This window comes from Phasianus colchicus, chromosome 1 (genome assembly GCF_987193195.1).
Source record: "Phasianus colchicus chromosome 1, bPhaCol1.hap1.1, whole genome shotgun sequence".
In the NCBI taxonomy this organism is placed as follows: domain Eukaryota; kingdom Metazoa; phylum Chordata; class Aves; order Galliformes; family Phasianidae; genus Phasianus; species Phasianus colchicus.
Window position 1 is genome coordinate 101,581,673 of NC_143436.1, and position 22,629 is coordinate 101,604,301.

The window sequence follows — 22,629 nt, forward strand, 5'->3', positions numbered from 1 at the left end:
AGGACATCACTCATAGCTTCACAGTAGTTTGTGAAGTATTACATATGTACATATCTAACTAATTTACTTCTTGATGTCTCATTTAATGGATCATTATTTTGGGAGAAAATAACTGTTTAATAGATGCATGCATGAGCACGCTGTTCTAATAAAACAAATCTTGAAGGTTGGTAAAATAGGGTTGTTACAGGTGTTACTCCCAAATGTGCACATATAAGTCGATGACAAAAGCCACAAAAGCAAAGACATAGGACAGTGATGGAGGCATTAGTAGTATAAATACAAACCATACACGCTCAATTACTGAGCAGTTTCACTAACAGAACATGAGAGGTGCATAAAGTAGGCTTTAGGGTCTACAGAGAGAGTAAATCCAAGTTCCAACAGATATAGCATACTGCACACTGTAAAATGTGGGCTTGGGACTAAGAAAGAACAAGGAAGCTGGTAGTATTAGCAAGCATATAAAGATAACTGGATTTGGGAGTTGGAATCAATGAGCCTTGTGGGTCTCTTCCAACTCAAGGTATTCTATGATTCTGTGACCTCAGGGAGACCCAAAAAGAGAAGGAAGGAATCCATCCATGCTAGAAATACAATTCCAATTCCAGTTTAGGATGCCAGCAACTCCCTACTCCCTTCTCCCTTCCTCCCCCTCACTCATTTTCTTCTTGCTATGGACAAGCAACACTGACCTTAGGACTCAAAGTGGCATTAAGATAGCATGCCAGAGGAAGTGATAGGAGAAAGTCTGTGTATTATCAGTTTTTAATGGTATCATTGGGAATAAAAAGTAGCAACTGTATACTTTGGACTATGTGCGTTAAGAGGCTTATAATAGGACTAACCTTTTTTTTTTTTTTTTTTTTTTTTTTTTTTTTTTTTTGTTATGATTGTAATCAGGCTGCTGATAAATAGTTGTCTCCTATATTTATAGGTCTATATGTAACATATGTATCTTCATATTAATTGCACAATGTGCCTGATTCCGCCCTGGATAATTTGTATGTGGCAACTTGTATGTAATATGTGTATCTGCATCTTGTGCTAAAAAGGACATATTGTACTACTCATCTCTCTGGTGGGTTTTTACTATGCAATCTTGTGAGACAAGATGTGTCTGCCCTGTTCCCTATATTCACAAGTCTTCCAGTGATAGCAGAATTAAAGTCTACTAACATTATTCTGTATACCAGTAACATAGTATGTGAATCTACCTGTCTGAATCTATGAAAATGTCAGCTTGTGGCTTAGATGGTTGACAGATTCAACTTTTGTTCTGATCCTCAGATTAAGCTCTTACAGCTTTTGTACAGACTTCAGATCACTGGTTTCTCAAATGGTCAAAAATGATGAAGGGCAGCTATCACTGAATGAACACTACCAATCCCCAAGAACAGCCAAGGCAGCTTTCTTAAACTATACCAGCTGAACAGTAAGTCTTATGTTTCTTCTGCTGTACAGATGCAAAAAAATAGTTTCTGTTTTATGAAGGATACTGACCTGATGAAGTTAAAGGCAGCACTGTAGTAGTAGGATTTTCAGCAACCACTGAAAGAAAGCAAGTTCATTATGAACTCCTTTTATAGTATCTTATCTGTTTTTATACAAAATAGAGAGAAAACACAGTAAAAAATCCTCAAAAGCTGTGTCTGTTTCTTTTTGTATCACTAACAGTATCCTGCTTCTCTCCTTTTGACCATTTCACATTATTTTCTCAGACTTTGACCTTCCAAAGGAGGAAAAGTCTCTTAATTTCCTTCTATCCTGAGTCTCTGGTTATTATCTCACATATAAAATGTCTTTATCTTGGAAATCTCTGTCTTGACTCTTTTATACCATGGAGCTTTTCAGAGCATTTGCATCATAAAGCAGTATTAATATCAGATAAATTAGTTAAAATTAATATGGCATTATTTGCAAGATAGAAAGTCATTTTTAGTCACTATGGAATTTTATTTGGAGCAAATCACAGGTAAGTGTTGTAGTTCGTTCCCTCTATGATATGAAATAGAAACAAAGTTTGTCTTGAAGAACATACTGAGACATTGGAAGCAAAAGTGCTATGTATATGTAGGATCATTAGTTACAGTTACTTTAGTGTAGCACTCCTGATAGAATAGACATGACATCTCGCGTGGAAAGAGACATTTTAATGATGCACATCAAGAAAAGTTTTATTGCTTCAAAATTCATCAACAGATATGTAATCTTTTAAAAAGCTCTTCATAATTTCCTTTGGAGACATTTTTCAAGTATAATGAGCAATTGCTTTCCACAGTGACGTGCAGCTATTTAGAACAACTTCTTAAATGTGGTAGAGATAGTAAAAAGAAATAAAGATGTCAGGACTCTGAATTTAGCCTTTGAATAGCTGAAGTACTTTGCAAGAAATGCACCTTTAACAACAGAGTAAGAAGTGTTGCATAACAAATGTTCTACTCCTCTTAAGGCAATCAGTAGCTACTTAATAGTAGCTCCATCAAGTCTTCAAATATCAGCTAATCAACTTCCACTTCAAAGGATTCAAATTGTTTTTTATCATTATACTTAGTGAAGGTCTATTTTGAGTCTTACTGAAATCAAAAGAAAGATTCTCATTGATTTTTCTGGGCTTCTTTTTAGGCTTTGACAAGTTTTCTAGTACTTGCATAAAATCACTGTATTTGAGTATTTCCAAAATTTGAAAGCATCTAGTTTTTAAAGCTACATCATTTGTTTCCCATTTATACTTTAACTAAGTATTAGAGAAATTTGATACTTGGGCATCCATCTCCAGAAGTCACATTTAGCTTGTATTAGCTTGCTATTCTTTTTGACATCTTTTCAATAAACGAGTCCTCACTCACTGTGAAGCTGAACCACTTTCCTTATTCTTGAGCCAAACAAATTGATAGTTGCATTTACTCATGAAATACAGTCAAGGCTTAATTGCATTAATCTGAGGGACAATGAAATTACAAATGTTATGCTGCATAAAATAGATGCAGTTGGGTGCTTTTGACTGGGAAATCCCTACTTTGCCCTTTGTTCCTTCCATAGCGGACATACACTAAACTGATTCATACTTTCTGTTTGACAAGGTTCTTCCACCTGCTGATGGAGATGGAGTAATGGAGAACACCCATAAGCATAACAGTCCTTCTGACAGTTGGGATCCGAAGTTGTTGCTCATATTGACAGCAGTTTTCAAGGATTTATATTAGCATTACCTGTGATTTCTATGCTGTTCACATCAATTTTCAAGGTCTGAGAAAGATCAGTTGCATTTGCGTTGATACCTGAAAGTAACTCATTTTTTATTTTCTCAGCTGTTACTCTCTGGCTAAGATAAAGGCCGAAGATCACAACAACACTAGCAATATAAAACAGAAAGTGATCAGTTAAGCAAGATAATGGAGTGAATCTATTATTTGAGCTACTGATATTTTGACAACATTTAATTATAATAGGGGTTTCAATTGTAAACTCGAAGTATCATAAAGTGCTGGGTGGTTAAGTAAGGAAAAAGCTCTTAATTATAGCTTAGAACATTGGAGAAACTGTTCTTATTTCCCTTGCAACTCTTTTATCTATTATATGAGAGAAAAAAGCAATAGTACTGTTATTAATGCAATGAAAATGAATTGGAATAAACTGAAGAAGTAGGCTTATTCAATACTTAACAGGTCTTCTAGTTTAATCTCTAAAATATTGATAGTGAACCTGAAATTTTCACAGTATAAAAATATACCACAAACTGGTCAATGCTGTATAGCAAACATCCTCTATGGATTCTGCTTTCACGAGGATCTGCTGTGTGATTACCTATATTTCCATAAGTAAACAATAAAGGCTGCAACCATAGATATTTTGAAATCAGTGGTTGTACTTTATTTAACTTCTGTGAGGCCTGAATTTTATCCAGAATTTTGTTTCTTTGCAGTCTCTTACTCCATCATTATATACAATATTTGTAGCTAGATTGAAGTATCTGATTGATGTCAAAGTATAATATGTGCTAAAGATATATATTTTTTCCATTTACTTAGATTTAAGCGTGTTTTTTTGTATTTTTTTTTTATTCCTAAGTGTTTATAGTATCAAATTGAAACAGACTCAGCAGTGTGTTTTTTGATATGGCCTGCAGCTGTACTGCAGGATTGAGCAGTTTGCAGTGTAAGGAAAAACTCTCCTTTTTAATTTCTTGTTTCTCATAACCTCTAGGCCGTGCTGAGTAAACAAAAGCTTTTATTGCTTTCATTGTGACTCAAAAGAGTTTTAAAGGTCAAATAATAACAAGGTTGCCCAAAGGGATAAACACCTTTTTAATGGAAAGAGTCAACTTGAAAATCATTTTTGAAATAAACAGATGTTATTTCAAAGCAGAAATGAAGACAGATGTCTAGATTTCCATTGCATTTGATGCAAGGAAACAAGCTGTTCTTCGGCATGATTGATCTCCTGAAAAGGCATCTAAATATAATGGATGAGAAAACCCTTAAAGTAACTTTTTTTCCCTTTGTTTATAATCAGTTTTGAGCAACTAGCTCAGACACGCTTCTATCTTCAGTGAAAAATTTTGATAAGTCTAATTCTACATGCAGAAATGAAAGTTTGCTACTTGGAACCATCTTCACAGAGACAAAAGCCTGTATGTGCTACCTACTTCTTTTCCCTTAGTATTATAAAATGGTATTATAGAATCCTTCATAAGGTTACCATAGTCCATCTTTCCATGTAATTTGTTTTATAACCTCACTATTACATTCAATCAATTGATTCAAATCTGCTTCTGATTTTCAACATACATGTACTCATAGTTGGCAAATATCCTTATCCTATTAGTAAAATCCCTGTCTCTTGCTCATGTCTAACTAAAAATTGTTCCATGTAATTACCCTGTTTCAGACGTCTTCAAGATTTCATTACCTTCTTCAGGGTTCCTATAGGAAAAAAAAAAAAAAAAAAAGCATGTTATTCTCCTTGAGCTTATAATGTTTAATGCTGTGGATAGGATGGAAGTATGTTCTGGAACTGTATAAAAGTGGATTATAGTATTATATTTGCTGTGTAGACTCAAGACCATATGAAGAGCAGTGCAGGTTGAATTAGTACCACAGAGTTCACTGCATTTACTGAACTGTTTTGCCAGATAGCCTTCTGTAGGATGACAAAGATAAAAGGATATTGAGAAGTGAGATTAAGCTAGTCTTACTCTACCTATACTATGGATTCTTTAGGACACAAAGCTTTAAATGGTACCAAGTGACAGCTCCACTTGCAGATTCCTTAAGTGATATGATTTAAATGGTCCCGAGTCCGTAGAGACGTATTAGTATATTTCCATCCATCTCAGCTTATGCCAACAGAAAGTCTCTGTCCTGAGCTTTGTTCTAGATAGGAAGAACAGGAAACCTGCAAATTTACTTACTTGAACTGAAAAATTTCACATCTCTCAAATTTATTTGTCAGATCACTTGCTTGAAAGATTTCTTGTATCTGTACAGAAAAGAGAAATCTTTAACCAATAAAATGAAAAATACACCTACTTGCACACTGCATTCATGGTTTTAATATATTTTCCCTCCTCATACTTCATATCAGCAAACTTTTTTTGATGCTTCACTGATTTTCACAAAGAAAGAATATATTGGTCCTGAAGATGTTGGTTGGCACTTGTCTCAACATGAGACAGCAGTGTGCCCAGATTGCAAAGAAGGCCAATGGCACTCTGGCTTGTATCTGAAATAGTGTTGTCAGCTGGAGCAGGGAGGTGATTGTCCCTCCTTATTCAGCTCTGGTGAGGCCACACCTTGAGTATGTGTTCAGTTTTGTGCTCCTCATTGCAAGAAGACATTGAAGCCCTGGAGTGTATTCAGAAAAGGGCAACCAGAGCTGGTGAGAGGTCTGGAGCGCAAGTCTTGTAAGGAACAGCTGAGGGAGCTGGGACTGTCTAGTCTCAGCTGATAGAAGACCTTACCACTTACTAAAATCTCCCTGGAGATTGTGGTGAGGTGAAAATTGGCCTCTTTTCCCACGCAACTAGAAATAGAACAAGAGGGATTGGCCTCAAATTGTGTCAGGGGAGGTTCACATTGGATATTAAGAAAAATTTCTTCTCAGAAGGAGAGGATTTGGTCAGGATTTGGAACAGGATGCCCAGGGAGGTGGTGGAGTCACCATCCCTGGAGGTACTCAAGAAATATTTAGATGTGGTACTAAGGGACATGGTTTAGTGAAGGAATATTGGTGGATGGTTGGACTGGATGATCTTGAGTGTCTTTTCCAATCTTGGTGATTCTGTGATTCTATGATGACTTCTGATCAAGCTTAAGATACTAAATGTCACAGTCTGGAGAAAGTAAAAAAGCATCATCAACAGGTTATGTTAGGAAATTAATGTAGTTACCGCATACTCTTGGTTTAACCAGAGATAAATAAGTTCTTACCAAGTGTTCAACATCAAAGGCAAGGACTTTGAAGTCGCCTGATGATTTATCTTGCAAAGCAGGAAGGAATGATGTCCCAGAAATTATTTTAAATGTTCCCATGTAGCCTTGGCTATTTCCAGAAGTTTGAGCTAGATTATTAAAAATATTTATAAATATTTATAAATAATATAATATAATATTTATAATAATATAAAGAAATGTATTATATTTTATTCTACACAGATCATAAAAACTAATTTTTTTTTTACCTGTTTTGCTTTGTGTAGAGAGATATTTTGCCAAGTGCTGATTTGTAATAAGTGTCAGATCATTTTTGACAAATTTAATAACTGTAAACATATGAATACAACTTGTCCTTGGTTCTCATTACTTTCAATTTCACACTGAACTTTCCAGCAGCAGTGTGAACAGTTAAAGGAGACAGTAGTATTACTGTAGGGGTGCCTGAGCACTAGAACAGGTTGTCTGGAAAGGTTGTGGAATCTCCATCCTTGAAGATGTTGAAAAGCCACCCGCACATGGTTCTGAGCAGACATCTCTAGGCAGCCCTGCTTGATCAGGGTGTTGGACTAAATTGTCTCCAGAGATCCCTCTGAAGCTAAATCATTCCCTGATTCTGTGAATCTCTGTAGCGTGTGAAGCTATCTCTAATATAAGGAATAAAGAGAGACACTGGAAATTCTCAGATAAGAGCTGAATTAACATAACTGATAGAAAATACCTTTTGTTTACCAGTTATATTACCAGGGGTATTTTTAGAATGGGATTAAAGGCATTAACACCCAAGAATGAATTTAAATAAAAGATAACTAAGAAATACTGTGATGGAGGGGCACAACCTAGTGATACTAATTTCCTAATATCAACCTTACCTTAAGCTTCTATTTATAACTGCATATCTATTTAAACATATGTTTCTAAATAGTAGGTTTTTTTCCTTTCTAAGTAAATCATGTCATATATAATTTTAAAACTTAGAAATATTATTTATACATGATGAAACTAATGCTAGTGCATCTTCTATAAGAAAGACACCTGTGAAGCTCAACATCTTCCTTGTACTGGGGAGACCAGAACCGAACATTCCTGGTGAAGGGCACAGTTAATATAAATCTAAAAAAATCTTTAAGCTAAAATTTCAATTCCATTTAAAAATCATTCTGTGTAGATTTTTTAAATTTAGTTTACTTCAAACATCATTTGTGTGATTTTCTCACATTATGAGCATCGAGTAGATACTGAGAATTACTTTGTATTAATCTTACATAATGCTAGGAGCTGACTGTCTACTATAGAATCTCTCACCTAACTATATAGTTTCTTTCTTTCTTTCTTTTTTTTTTTTTTATAGATTCTTTTTTTTTTTTTTTTTTTTTTTTTTTTAAGAAAAGAAGATTCAAAGGATTCTAGGACACTTTAAAATTCTCTAGAGACTCCAGTGGATTATGAATGTCTTAAAGTGTCAAACAGTACACATAGTGAAAAAGCAAACATTCATAGTTTGCACTTTTTTTTTTTTTTTTTTTTTTGCTATTATGTTCACTATTTGATGAATATGACTGAATAAACAAAGCTTTACAGCTTTACATTACAGTTTGGATTAAATTCCAAGGACTTCCCTTAAATTATTAGATGTGAAAATTCTCTCATTTCACCAAGCTTCAAGGCATGCTTCAATGCTTCTATCTTGGCTTACTTTGTTTAGATCAATATCTAGAGAGGAAAGTGTAAAATAAACAAAAAGCCAAGCCAAAAGCATTAGAATTATAGTAAGAAATATGAAATATAATTACAGTGACAGTGATGCTGTCTTCAAAATCTGAACTTCTACGGAAGATCTCCTGAAAAAGTTGAAGGTTGGTACTTACCTTGTTCTAACTCCTTGATTGTTAACCATGAAAGTACAGTCAGCCCCACACAGACACACACAAAAAGTGCAAGGAGAGAAACAAACCAAGTTTCATAGTAACTAAGAGGAACGTATTTCTCACGAGATGATTTTCTCAGCTTCATTTCTGTCCTGAAAGCTTGCACCAACAAAGAACTGACACGAGAAAGAAATAATCTGAAAATGAGGGTAATAATTCACATGAATCACAGAATCACAGAACTGCAGGGGTTGGAAGGAACATTTGTTTATTTACAGGAGACGCCTATCAATTAATTACACCATAAAACTTAATAGACAGGTTTTTTTACAACATTTCTGAGCATTCATATTCATTAAAAAGATATGCAAAAATGAAGAAATCTCTTCAGAAAGGAAATATTAAAGTTTCTGTCCCAGATTTAAAAAAAAAAAAAAAAAGGCAAAAAAAAGCAAAAAGCAAAGAAATGCAAAATTGGTTATTATGACCCGTCACAGACAGTTCCAGCAGGCTCCAATGGCCCCACACAGTGCAGGGCAGGGCAGGGCCAAGCAGCCGCCCTGGGGTGCCTGGAGACAGCCTGGGTAGGGGAGTGGACGCAGCACAGGGCTAGGAGGGGTGAGGGGAGAAGGGTGAGGAGTGGTCCTGCACCATCTGGGGGAGAGCAGCCCACGGAGAACCCACAGTGAAGCAGATTTCCACACTACAGCCATGGAGGAATTCAAAGTGGAGAACGTGCATGTCACCTGAAGGAAGCTGCAGAGGAAAGAGATCCCATGCTGGAGCAGGATCCAGGACTAAACAGCAGCACGTGGGGAGGATCCCACACAGAAGCAGGTTGCTGCCTGCGAAGGACCTGCACTGGAGCAGGGAAAAAATGTGAGGAGAAAGGAAAGACAGAGAGCAACTCTGAGGGGCTGAAAATAGGTCTGATTCCCCCTTCTCCTGTGCCACCTGAAGGAGACTGGAGTTAGGAAGATGAGCCTAGGATGAAGTGGATTGGGAAAAAGGTGTTCTAGTTTTGTCTTTCTCACCATCCAAATCTATTTTTAATTGAAAATAAATTAATTTTCCCCATTTTCCCATTTTACACATGATGGCAATCCTGGGGAAAATCCAAAATGGTGAGTGATCTTCTTGTCTTTATCTCAGCCCACAGGATCTACAATTGGACTGGATGATCTTGTAGATCCTTTCCAACCTTGTGATTCTATGATTCTGTGATCTCAAGTCTTATTTTCACACAGTGTCCTGTTGAGGAGAGGGGTTGGGATAGGGACTGATTGGAGTCTGGCGGCTATATGATGTCAACTCACCAAAATATCCCTGTTGTATGAAACAATACTAGAACCTGTCTTGCTCATCACCAGACATTTTCTTTCACAAATCTGAGGAGCTGAGTACAAATTGACTTTGGATTCCTCTGTAGTATTTTTTATGCTTTGACTTCGTATTGTTGACACTGTACACCATTAGTAAAAGCTAAACATCATCACTTTAAATTTGGAATTGATGCCCAAAGGAGGTGAGTCAAAGGAGAAGTAAATGAAGTTGTGGTCACTTAGAATTCAGTGTTTCACTAGCACCTTGCATGTATGTGCTGATCGTCAAGTTGCATATGTACTCATATTTGTTCCACCCTAGCCAAGGACAAAACTTATCGTGGGTAGTCTCCAATTGCAGTTGTGACTGCTACGAAGGAGCTAAACAATTCTAGCTGGCAATAATATCCTGGTAGCAATAATTAACAGGCAAGCCCTGGAAGCTGAGCTGATAGTAATTAAGTGAGCTCTCGTTCATCAACTCTAACATCTTATAGTCTGTACTGCTATAAGCTGATGAAAAAAGAGTTTAACATTCCATGATTTCTCATACTCATTTGTGAATCTTCAAAATTAGATGAGAGGACTTCAGCACAGTGTTAACACTAGCTTACCATTAGTCGTGAATCATATCAGCAGCATTTATTCTGAAAGGGACCTCTGAAAATCATCTGGTTTGACTTCCTGCTCAAGCAAGGGTTAATTGGAATTTGATTAGTTTATTCAGGGCTATATCCAGATAAGTTCTGAATATCTCTAAGATGGAGGACCCCGGAACCTCTTGATTGTGTGCAGAGTGATTTAGTGATTTTCTTTCCTAATGCCTTACTAGAACTTTCCTCACTTCAGTTTGTGCCTACTGCTTCTCAGCCTTTCACTATGCCCTTCTGAAAAGAGATGGCTCCTTCTCTGAAATTACCACTTAAATGGCTGAAGACAGCAATTAGACATCCCTACCAACTGATCAGCTCCCAGCCTCTACTGGCACCTAGGGTCATTCTAGAATTTGCTGTTGTTGAGCTCTGTTGAACCTCATGAGTCTTCTGTCAGCCTATTTCTATGTTTTTTAATGACACGGAAGTCTAGTGACTTCACTCCTGCTCTCTTATCCCTCATTAAATTATTAGTCTTCCTGCTTCTTCCATGTCTGAAATAGTAGGTGTATATTTTTTCAACTGATATCATTTTAGTTTATTTTTTCATTTTCATTTCTTCTTCAGATTGATAGGACTCTTGAAAATTAGATTTGGTTAGTTGCTATGTAAGTAAACTGATGAAATTGTGTGATCCATTCAGGAACAGAGGGAGCAGTGTTACTACAAAATCAGAGAGACTTTTTGTACCGTATTGCAAGTTGTGAATAGCTGCAAGCCATGAGCTGCCTGCAGCACAGAAATCAATCACTAAAGCAATTAATATAAAAATAATAAACTACAATATTCAATTATGTTGGCAAAAATTTGCAATTAGAAAACTAATGAAATTAGTCACATGCCATTTTCTAAGCTCTTGTTTTGTCATGCCTGTTGTGAACTCTATGGTAATCAATTATACTATGATTTAAAAATAGTTAAAAAGTTATAAAGGCAAATATTCTATGAACAATATTCGGAATTAGAGAAAGATAGTTACTTATTTAAATATTGATAATCAGTAATTTTTCAGAAGTACTAGTATTGGCATGCTAGTGATGTTTTAGATTAGGCCATTTTCAAAGAAATAGACCTTCACTGAGGAAGGAGACTAACAGATTCACAATTTAGTTGGTTTATATTGCATCTACATCTGCAGGTCCACAGGATTTATGGCCTTATTGGGCTCCATTTATTTTCTTATTCATTCTTCAGCACAGACTGAAAAGTCTGCTGACACAGAAAGGAGGGACTGTTGTGTTCTGATAATACCTCTAATATCCACAAACGTACCTAATGCCTGACATTCTATTAATGGCTAGCAATCTGTGCAAAACTATTTTGGTTACCTACACAGACTTGCACTTCACTATCTAAATGAAATGGAAATTGGCTTTCTTACGGAAGCTGTTTTCAGATGTCAAGATGATTTGTCCCTTTTGCAGTGTAGACTTCCACGTAGGAACTCAGGACTGAATCAATAGACCTGCAGTGAAAGTGCAGAAACAGACTATGAGCTTGTTTTTACATCATAAACAAAATTATAAAAGGGAGTTTGTAGGAAAACACAACTTCCAGCAATGTTGTATTTCAAAATAAAACCCTTACATATTGCTTAAACTCTTCCAACTGTTTGTATTGAGGAGGAGAAAGATGTATGGTAGTGGTCTGTCACGTGCAAAACTTTGTATGAAATGAAAAACATAGATTTCATTTACTAGTTAACAGTATTTTTAGCAGTTGAAAATGTATGATTCTTTTTGCAATCAATTATTTAAAACTTCTTGACTAAAAGTGGCATAAATATCTTCTAAAACTTATTTGGCTCAGCAAGACTTATCTTTGCAGAGGAGTTGTGATGAATCAGAGGATCACACAGTGTTTATATACACACTATTTTCATCCACTTCCAGGAAAACTGAGACTTTAGAACTTGTTCAATATTCAGTTGTCTGGGGTGCTGTATCTTGTCTGAAGAGATCCTTAGACAAGTTCATGAGATTTTAAAATCTCATACAGTATTAAAGATATCATTTAAAAAAAATTGGACAATGGATGGTAAAATTACTATGCTGCAGGACATAAAAACGTTCAACAAATGAGTGACCTGATTCTGTGATCAGAAACAGCAGCAGTTTAGGAAAGACTTATGTTTTAGTCAAGTGAAAGGTATGAGAGAACAATGTCTCTATTTTCACACTGAAACCATTAGTTTGAACTACTAATAAATAAATAAATAAGCAATCTGATTTCAGAGTCATGGAACAAGTACAACTCCTCAAAGGCCTAGGTAATGTAGAACTTCTTTAGGTTAAGATATGTCTGAGGCATGAAGATAGAGAAGGTGGCTGGTCACTGCTCTCCCTTCAGTTCTTAAGCATTGTCCAAAATGGTTTGTCTGGGTCCCATGAAATTCAGAAGGATCACTTTTTTCCTAACTCAGAAGACAGTGCACACCACTACTCATTTAGGACTGTGTCTTCAACTTTTTATTTGATGGGGAAATTCATGTCACCAGTCCATGATCTGATGTTTTGACTACAGCTCATGGTAGTGGCACCATGTCTTGTCACCAGTAATGATGTGATTCAGGAAACTGTTCACCTTCAGCCTCATATTGGTTAAATAGGCCCTGACAAATATGCATATGACGTTTTTTTTTTTTTTTTCCTGTGTGAGCATTTATGGGGCTTTGTGGGAATACAAGAAAAACTGTTCTGAGCAGAAGCTGTGAAGCAAGAGAAACAGCATGAGAACTAAGGACACCTCTAGAAGAAGAAAGGATGTCTCATGGCTCTGATTAAATAAGTGCCTGTGTGAACAGTTGAAGAGCGCTTTGTAGAATGCTCTGTGACATGTAAAGGTGGATGGGAAAGTTGTAGGGGTGGTTGGCAAAGCTAGAAAATCTGTGAAGGTATAAAAGTGATGTGAGAACTTGTAATAAATGATTTGGATCGTTCACATCTGAGTCCATCAGACGCTGCAGGGCCTACTTGGAACAAACTTGTAATATTCCAGTGTTGCCACCATTGTTTCCAACACACTGAAGACACAATTCCCTGATTGCAAGCCACCAATTCATGTGGACACTTCATTTCGAGGTATAATAGCTGTGCATGGCTGTTAGAAACGTGGTCATTCACATCACTGTTGCAGCTGCTAAAGCTCACCACCCACCACCTCACTGTGCTACCATCCGCTGTTTGATCTCCATAAACATTTAGCAAGTATTGATGAATGTCAGTGGGTGCAATTTTTTCCACACAGAGGAATTCAGTTTTACACCTTTGTTTCATCCACACTTCCATGTCAGATGCCATTCTGTCAGACTGCCCCTCTGCTGCCATCTGTCACAAAATGTAATGCAATATTGGTGGGAAGGTTCAGCCTCTACTGCCATATCACCAGCAACCACTTCTGACCTTGTGGGCCGACATAATAAAGTAGGAGGCATCCCTTTCAGAGCAGCCTTTTTATGCTGCGCCAAGTAATTAGGTAAAAGATTACTGAATGCAGTTATATGTTTGCTTTATCTGAAGAGCATACTGAGACTCTGGCAAAATACTTCTAAGGGGGTTTACATTACTATTACATTAGGTTATTTTTATGTTGGTTTGTGAATTCATAATTTAATTAAATTCCAAAATGGGCCACCAACTGAGTAATGAAAAGAACATGCCAATGCCAATTTCTTTATGAGAACTAAATAGGATGAAACAGAAACAGATATGCCACACAGGAGAAGGAATCAGTCAAAACTTGTCTGAAAATGCTGATTGGCAAAATAAGCAGGTAAAGAACAAGGGATCAAGAGATAGTGACAACATTATTGCTTCTTTGATAAAATTAATGTAAAAGCTGGGGTATTAATAATGGAGTGGTAGCTGAAAACAGCAGTAAATTTGTCACAGTTTAATAGTTCCCATGAATAAAACCAATTACAGCAACGTTATTGTGCACACAGTTTTGTGCCTTGTAGGCCAATATGGAAATCTTAAAGGAAAATTAAATTGGCAGAGGAATGGTTCTCCTCTGTCTTTCTTAGCTTCTATTCAGAATGACAAAATAAATACAGTCTCCTTTTTGTATACTAGGCACACAGCTTTTTGTCAGTATGCATTTGTTTCCTTAGAAGCACTGGAATGCTCGCATGTCTGCGAGAAAAAGGTCTGAAGTAAAGTCTTAGGTATGGGCTAGTTTAACTTCTTTTCATTCTATGTAAACTATTTGAAGATATATAAATAATCCATATAGGAAAAAAATGCTTGTTTTAATATGGTATATGTTGTACAATGAAAAGCTGTCCTTAAAAATTCACCCTCCTCTCCAGCAATCTTTTCCAAGGTTGTAAATGCTAGTTAGCTTGTAGTTCTTGATATGTATTTCAAAATATGTATCATTCAAAGGAAGAACATGAGAAATGGGAAATTCCATGTCCAAATAAAAATTAAAGCATCAACACCAGTATTTCATAATAATGATTTTAACCATTGAGCATTTTATTGACCACAGATTGTAGAATTGTTTTGCAGACCAGCTACCTAAAGGTACTTAGAAGGTCATTAACTTTGAAAAATGGGAGTAAATCCTATTTCTCTTAAATTCAGATGCTTTAGAAGTCCTAGTCTTAAGATAATTTTCCTAAATCTCTGGCTTTCTTAGGCAAAAATCGATCTTTTCTTTTACAACTCTGGAAGAAGTAATAAATATTTCTAACCTATATAATAAATACTACAAGAACTAAAATAGCTTGTCCAGAAGTCTTTGGAGTGATCAGGAAAATCTGTGTAAAGTCCACTTTTGTTTTGATGAAACATTTGTACTCTTGTGTAGCAGTATTATGGATATGATAGCACTTTTAGCTGACTGAGATTCTATAAAAGAAAAACAATTGAAAAAAAAAATCTTTTGAATACCTCTATTATTATGCCATGTTACCATCTCACAGATATTTTTTCTGGTTGATCACATTATCCAAAGCAAAAGGAAACTGATATGCAAGTCAGAGAGAGTGTATATGACTTCAAAGAGAAGAAGAGGATGTCTGAAATCCTTGCAGTTCACTCATCTAAATAGTGCAAAAAATGAGGAGAAAAGTGAGGCCAGATAAATTGTAAAAGAGCACTAATAAACATACCTAATGCTCGGTATTTCAAGAGTAAGCATATCTAGTCTTTCTAAATCCACCTATTATTAAGTGAATTGAAAAGTTTTTAAAATACTTTTGATGGTAACAATATCAATTCCAAAAAGATTTGGCCTTCATTTTGCTCCTTTTCTTTTGAAATCTATGATAAACTTTTCAGTAGAAGCTGAGCTTGATTGGTAGAATCACTTCAGTGCAGAATACTTTGAAATAATCACACATTACATCTAATATGTCAGAAAGGCAACAATTATTGGGTTGTTTTAATGTTTTTCAAATTGCTTGTTTTGGAAGAAAGGAATGATAAAAAAAACAACTGTAATGCATCTTTCAAATGCCCCCAGTCAAGATAAAACAGATCAAAAGTTCAATCGCTAAATGATTTGATCATTCTTATTTTCTTGTCCTCTATACTTGACCCATGAAATGATTACTGAACAGAGATAATTTATATGCTTTTAAATACATGTGAAAAGGCATCTGGGTTAGACCTCTCTGGTAATCTATTTATCTTACATCAAATTAACTTTTCACATTGGATATTTAACAAGATGATGGAGAAATAAGATAAAGAATGGACAGTGCATTTTTTTTTGGTGATAATTATTTTAACAGGAATTTACAGATAGCAGAAGGATGAAAAAGATGCTCTTGAATTTCAAAAATGGGGTCAACTAAGCATGTAATTACTTTCTCAAAGGTTCATAAAACTGTGCTGAACTATCTGACCAGGAGTTCAAATTTTGGTCACTGTGCTGATATTGTTAATCATCATTCAGTGTAAGTGCTGCAAAAATAAGACTATCTCTTTTGAAATAATTTAAATTCTCCCAAGACACTGAATAGGCAAAAAACATTAAAACTTGTTAAAACTTAGAAGTATTGATGAGTTTTTTATATTAATATCTATTCAAAGTGGGGAAAAATACCAAATATCAGATATAACGGCATATAAAATACTAACAATCATATGTTAAATTGCATAGCTTTTATCAAAGACAGGCTTTCAGTCTCATTTCTTCTTCCTTAGAAATCAGAATTAGCACAGAAAAAATGGTGAAAACCTGTCAACTGAGACACAGAACTACTCCACATGAAAGGATTTACATATAAATATAAATTGACTTTGACAGACTTGATATGTTTTGTAGGAAAACAGACATGTGAAATGAGAAATACAGTTGTTTTATTAGGTCTTTCTGAAACACAGTAAAAGGTAAAAAACTGGCTACAAACCGACCAAATGCAGCCAATAGACGCACCGTAAAAATTTCACATGTCATTTCAGACTGCACAAGATTTTTACATAGGAGTAACGTGAGAACTGGATGCATGACCATAATTCCACAAGATAGAAATTTAAGGTTTGCATATATTTGGCATTCTAGTTAGCATTTGTCTCTCTTACATTGCTTAAAATACAAGTATACATGTTTCAGCATTTCCAGGTAGGAAATGTTTCTATTCAGTTCAATAAAAATATCAACTTTGTCTATGTAGCCAATTTTAATCAATTTACTGGCTTACTAGCCAGTTTTTAGTCCTGTAATTGGATATGAGATCTCTGTTCTTCATTCACACATATGAGTGATAAATTTACATCTAAAATTACAGAAGAAAAACAAAACTTTCAATTCTGTTGATAAAAATGAATGTGATTCCTATTCTCATACCGCTGTCAATTCTTTAAATTATGAATGGAAAATTAAATATTTTTAGTCACAAATCAATCAGCCATGAATTAATATTCAGAAATTAAGTTGATGCATACATACATTCTGAGGCATTATTTTCAGGATACAGCTATAACATAAGGTTTTCCTATTATTACCAACTGAAAAAAAAAAATAAAATGTAAATTTCACATTATTCCCTGGGAGATAAAAAGACTTCAGGGTAGCCTGATAGAGGCTGGGCTCCAAAACACCGCTCTGAAGAAACATGTATCTGTAGATCTAGTTCTTAGAGATTTGGGGTGACAGGGCAATTTAGACACAATATCCATAATCTTTACTGAGTTAGTGGAATTCACTATCTTTTATAAAAAGTATTAACACCTAGTTTCTATTTTTCATTTCCAGAAGTAAAAAGAATAATCATGATAGATGACTACTCTTAAGAGAACAGGTAGGAAAAATGTATTTAGTTAATGTAAATTTCATTTTTTTCTTACTTCTCAAATAAAATATTTACCTGCACTGTAGTAAACCTCTGAATTTCCTCGGCATGCTTACAGTTTCATTTGAGGGCTTTGAAATCTTGCTCATTCCAACATGCATATTCTTGCTTTTTTCCTGCCTAATAAATAAAATAAATACATAGATTTTTGTTTGAAAATGACTTCTGAACTATTTCCTAAACATGAAAAACAGTGAAGGTGTGATAGTTAATAGCATTCTGTTGTAAGGAAAGTACAGAATATATTTGTTTATTTAAAAGTCATAGAGAAGAAGACAGACCAAATAAAATAAAATGTTATTTTTCACTGTATTTCAAATAAATAGCATCCTCTAAAAGTGTAGAACTTTCAGTAAGAATGGAATTATGAGAATTAGGAGATATTCTATCAAAGTGTAATTTAGATTTATGGAGCAAGTTGGAAGGACATGCGAGAAATCTTCAAGAAAAAGGTAATCCAGATGGAAACTAGGATAAACAAGAACAGATCAAGGAAACAAAAGAGGTTTTTGTCAAAAATCTTTAAGCATAAGAGAAAAAGTATATAAGTATTTACCTTTGATATTTTTTAATATCAATATTTTTAGATGAACAGAACATGTATGCCATTTTGACTCACATGTGAATAGCATTTAAGTTAAGAATATTTTGAAAATGGGTGCTGGAGTGCTGGAAATAGGGATCAATAGCCACTTTTTTTTTTTTTTTCTTTTTTTTTTCCACTGCAGAGAGTTTTCAGTGTAGAGAGAAGTCTGTAAAAGAATCTATTAAGGACTCATGCTAGAACTATTTTAAGCCAGCTTCTTCAGCAGTGACCTAAAACAAGGAGCAACCAGTGAAATCTCCATGTTTGCTGCTGAGGTTAAGCTTTGGGACATTGTTAGATCCACTAATGACAAGGAAATCTAGAAGGATCTCTCAAGCCTGGGTTAATAGATGAAAAGATGGAAGATAAATATGAGATCTTACATCAATGGGAACAAAATCTGAAAGATGGCTACAAGATGCTGAAGCTGAAAGTAGCAGTTATAACACAGGAAAAATATCCTGGAGGCATCATTAACAAACATTAAAGGTATCATTAGGAAGGCTAATAACAAGGCTAAGGACACCATACTCTCTACTTAAAACTCTCATCTTCAGTGTAGCTTCTGCTGAGTGGGCAATTTACAACCTCTGTATCTAAAGAACAGCATATTAGACTATAGAGGCTGCAGAAGAGGTCTACTCAAGTTACCAAGCTTAGGAATTGCCAGGCTTCTGCATGCTCAGTGGCATCTCCTATTGAGAGAGCATTCTATTGAAATTACTTGCATAGAGGCATCATTGGCCCAACAAAGTTGTGCAAGCCCTGTGTCACTTAAAAAATACAGATATATTACTTTATTTTTAAAATACAAGTCTAGTAATGATCCGCAAGTTAAGGTGTTTGCTAAGCCTTCAACAGAATTTGGATTATCCTGACTTGATGAAGAATGAGAACTATATCACAATTTCCTTTTCTCATTGTGTTTCTCTTGAAATGAATGTCATCTTTGCTGTTTTTACAGTACTAGATATTGACTGACTAGCCAGCAGCCACACAGCCACTCACACATTTCCTTCCCTCGGCCCCAAGGGATGTAGGAGAAAATGAGAACAAAAGCAAGAAAACTAATGGGCTGAGGTAATGGCAGTTTAATAGATGAAGGAAAAAGGGTAAAAAAAAACAAGTGATGGAAGGGCAATCATTCACCACCTCCCACAAGCAGATCAGTACTCAGTTATTCTCCAAGAAATGACTGCCTCGTAAAGACTGACACCTAGATCTTAATGTTAAGCATGATATTGTACAACATGGAATACCCCTCTGGACATTTTGTGTCAGCTGTCCTGGCTGTATATTTGCCTAGTGTTCTTTCCTATCCCCAGCAACTGGGGTATTAAGAAGGGAAAAGAGTATATCTTCACTGATACTGCGCAAGCTCTTATGAACAGTATTATCATGTAATTAATGTATTATAAATATATGTATATTGTATATACATATAAAAAAAAAAAAAATATATATATATATATATAAATATGTATAATGTAAAAATGTAATTACCAGTATTATCATGAATTACCTGGGCTAGCCATAAATACAAAGCACAGACTACTATGAAGTAAGTTAACTCTAGCCCAAGCAGACTCAGTGCAGTGAACAAAACAAAGATTACTTAATTTAATGTTGTAATGCACTGCGTAAATAAGTAACAAAGCAGTAGATATGATAAGCATCATATCTAATACGGTGATATGATGCATGCACATTGGTGACAGTCAGTGACATTGCAAAGAGGAAAGATTTTTTTTTTTTTTAAACAACTACTTTAACAAGCAGGGCAATGGGGAATTTTAAACTGCTGAGGCAGAAGGTTTCCAATAATTGCTCAGTTCTGAAATGGTTCAAGACATGAACGTTAACAAATTACAAGGTCAGAGTAACACTTTATCATGCCAGACCTTTCTTTTATTGTCTTAAGCACTAATATGGAGCTAATCTAAATCTACACAGAATCACAGAATCACAGAATGGCCAGGGTTGGAAGGGACCTCAAAAATCATGAATCTCCAACCCCCTTGCCACATTCAGGGCCATCAACCTCCTCATTCAATACTTGACCAGGCTGCCCAGGACCCCATCCAAACTGGCCTTGAACACTTCCAGGGACGGGACGGGGCATCCACAACCTCTCTGGGCAGCCTGTTCCAGTACCTCACAACTCTCTCTCTGTAAAGAATTTTCCCCTGACATCCAACCTAAATCTCCCCTCCCTCAACTTAGAACCGTTTCCCCTTGTCCTGCAGTTATCAACCCTTTCAAAGAGTTGATTCCCCTCCTGTTTGTAGGCTCCCTTTAGGTATTAAAATGCTGCAATGAGGTCACCCTGCAGCCTTCTCTTCTCCAGGCTGAACAAGCCCAGCTCCCTCAGCCTGTCTTCATAGGGGAGGTGCTCCAGTCCCCTGATCATCTTCGTGGACCCTCTCCAACAGGTCCCTGTCTTTTTTGTACTGGGGGCTCCACACTTGGACGCAGTATTCCAGATGGGGCCTCACAAGAGCAGAGTAGAGGGGGACAATCACCTCCCTGTCCCTGCTGGCCACCCCTCTTTTGATGGAGCCTAGGATAGCATTTGCCTTCCGAGCCGCAAGGGCACACTGCTGGCTCATATTACACAGAGAATCACATAAGTTTATAGACTATAAATTATCAGATACTTTGCATCTAGGCTGTTCAGCCTTACCTTTTTACTTGGTACTGAGCTACTTGAGAGAGCCCCAGTTCACCTATTCCTAATGTATATAATACTTCCTGGTCACCTTACTTCCAGTTAGCTCTTGACATATTACCTGCTGTGTACTTAATGTTGTGGGTTTATATGTGCTGAACTGCTATTAATCTACTTCTTTATTCTTTCCTGTTGTATAAGATTGTATATATACGATGCTGTATATATACAAGAAATGATATAAGAAATTGTATGAAATAACAACACTAATATTCAAAGGATATTGTCATCCATCACTCGAAAATGATTGCATAGTACAATTTTCTAAGTTCTCCTATACTAGAGCCTGCAAGCCCTGCAAGTAAAAGTGGTGACCCAGATCCATATAATGGTTAATATAAATCCTGTCATTTTGTTGTTGTCAAAGTATTAAATTTGATTTGATCTGGAAAGGAAACATGATTTACTTCAAATTAACTTTCACTTTTTTGTTGCTTTCCTGAAGAGGCTCAGAATCATCTTGATCATGTGCAACAAAAGGTAGTGCAGAGAAGTGCAGAACATTGTCAAATATCACAGAATTCTGAAAAGCAGATGTTTGAAATGCTTCAGATATCCCTTATTTGCAAAATGTATTTTACTGTGCAATATTTGTTCTTAATTTATAGAAACTGACAGAGTTGACAGTGATGTTTTGTGGAAGATTATAACTGTGGTTCTAGAAATTAATTATCCTTCCAAAAAGCTCTAACATTTACAAATTTTAATATTTAGAATAATTAACTGAAAATTACTTGTTTCTTATGTATTGGCACTATACCCCTTTCCCTTTTTATTTGCCTTTCTTTTTCTACTCTGTCACAGTGGACAGTAATCCTGATGTGGGAAAAAGAAAATCAAATTACCAAAATCATCCTATCATACTTTCCTAAAAATATATCATAATATTTCTATATGTTTATATATATAAGAAAATTAAAAGAGGGTCGTTATCCTACTACATCATTTCCCATTGTCCTATGGAATTAGATTTAATGTTTTTGCATTAATGAAATGTGTTGTTCAGTTCAGGAGACCAAAAAGCTGATGCACATCATCTTCACATTCAAACATATTATTCAACAAAAAGTTTTGTATTTTTTATTTAATGGCATACTGCTACCGTGGAGATTAATACAATGTATGTATAACTGACTATGGTATGTAATGGACAAACACTGCAATCAGATTTTTCTGAGCTGCTGTTCAGCAAAGAAAGGCAGGTTTGTTAGGTCCAGCACACCAAAAATATGCAGGTTTTGGTAGTAACCGGTAATTGGCTATGGCCATTCTGGAAAATGGAGTATAGAAAACAGATTTAAAAAATATAATATTAACCTTAATCTTGTAAATATCTCATTGCAATAAAGTGAAGCCAAATATTTCCCCTTTGTCTTATCTAGAAGTATCAAATTTATAATCTGAAGAAATACATATTGTCTTAACATTTTAACACTTCCTGATTACTTTTCATAATGTAAAATCTACGTACGTCAAATTGTTATCACTAAGTTCAAAATACAGAGCTGCTCCAAAAGTACTGCATTGCATGTTATTATTATGACATCAGAAGCGAATGTTGGTGATGTGTCAGTAGAAGTTGAACCTTCCCACCAACATTCCATTACATTTTGTTTCTATGTGACAGATGGCAGCAGAGGGGCAGTCTGACAGAATGGCATCTGACATGGAAGTGTACATGAAACAAAATTCTGTCACTGAATTCCTCCAAGCGGCGCCCACTGATATTCATTGA

The 22,629-nt window shown here is 35.6% G+C and overlaps 1 protein-coding gene and 1 long non-coding RNA gene across 3 annotated transcripts in view; both read right to left on the reverse strand.

Moving 5' to 3' along the window:
* The window catches only part of TMPRSS15 (transmembrane serine protease 15), a 56,768-nt gene extending 48,209 nt beyond the window's left edge, over window positions 1-8,559 (reverse strand). The window contains exons 1-6 of the mRNA XM_090134482.1: window positions 8,303-8,559; window positions 6,432-6,562; window positions 5,414-5,481; window positions 4,881-4,925; window positions 3,213-3,355; window positions 1,504-1,551 (exon numbers count right to left, since the gene is read on the reverse strand). Coding sequence (XP_089990608.1) covers window positions 1,504-1,551; window positions 3,213-3,355; window positions 4,881-4,925; window positions 5,414-5,481; window positions 6,432-6,562; window positions 8,303-8,447 — 580 coding nt within the window. The 5' untranslated portion in view covers window positions 8,448-8,559. The remainder of the gene's footprint in view (window positions 1-1,503; window positions 1,552-3,212; window positions 3,356-4,880; window positions 4,926-5,413; window positions 5,482-6,431; window positions 6,563-8,302) is intronic.
* A 223-nt stretch (window positions 8,560-8,782) lies between these two features.
* On the reverse strand, window positions 8,783-22,429 carry LOC149919911 (uncharacterized). 2 transcript variants are annotated; one of them, XR_016463755.1, is made up of 4 exons: window positions 22,366-22,429; window positions 17,596-17,700; window positions 11,659-11,742; window positions 8,783-9,163 (listed from the first exon to the last, which is right to left on the reverse strand). It is a non-coding gene; the product is annotated as an uncharacterized LOC149919911 (long non-coding RNA). The 2 variants fall into 2 exon arrangements; XR_016463756.1 differs by lacking the exon at window positions 8,783-9,163 and adding an exon at window positions 9,829-10,308.
* Between the last annotated feature and the right edge of the window lie 200 nt (window positions 22,430-22,629).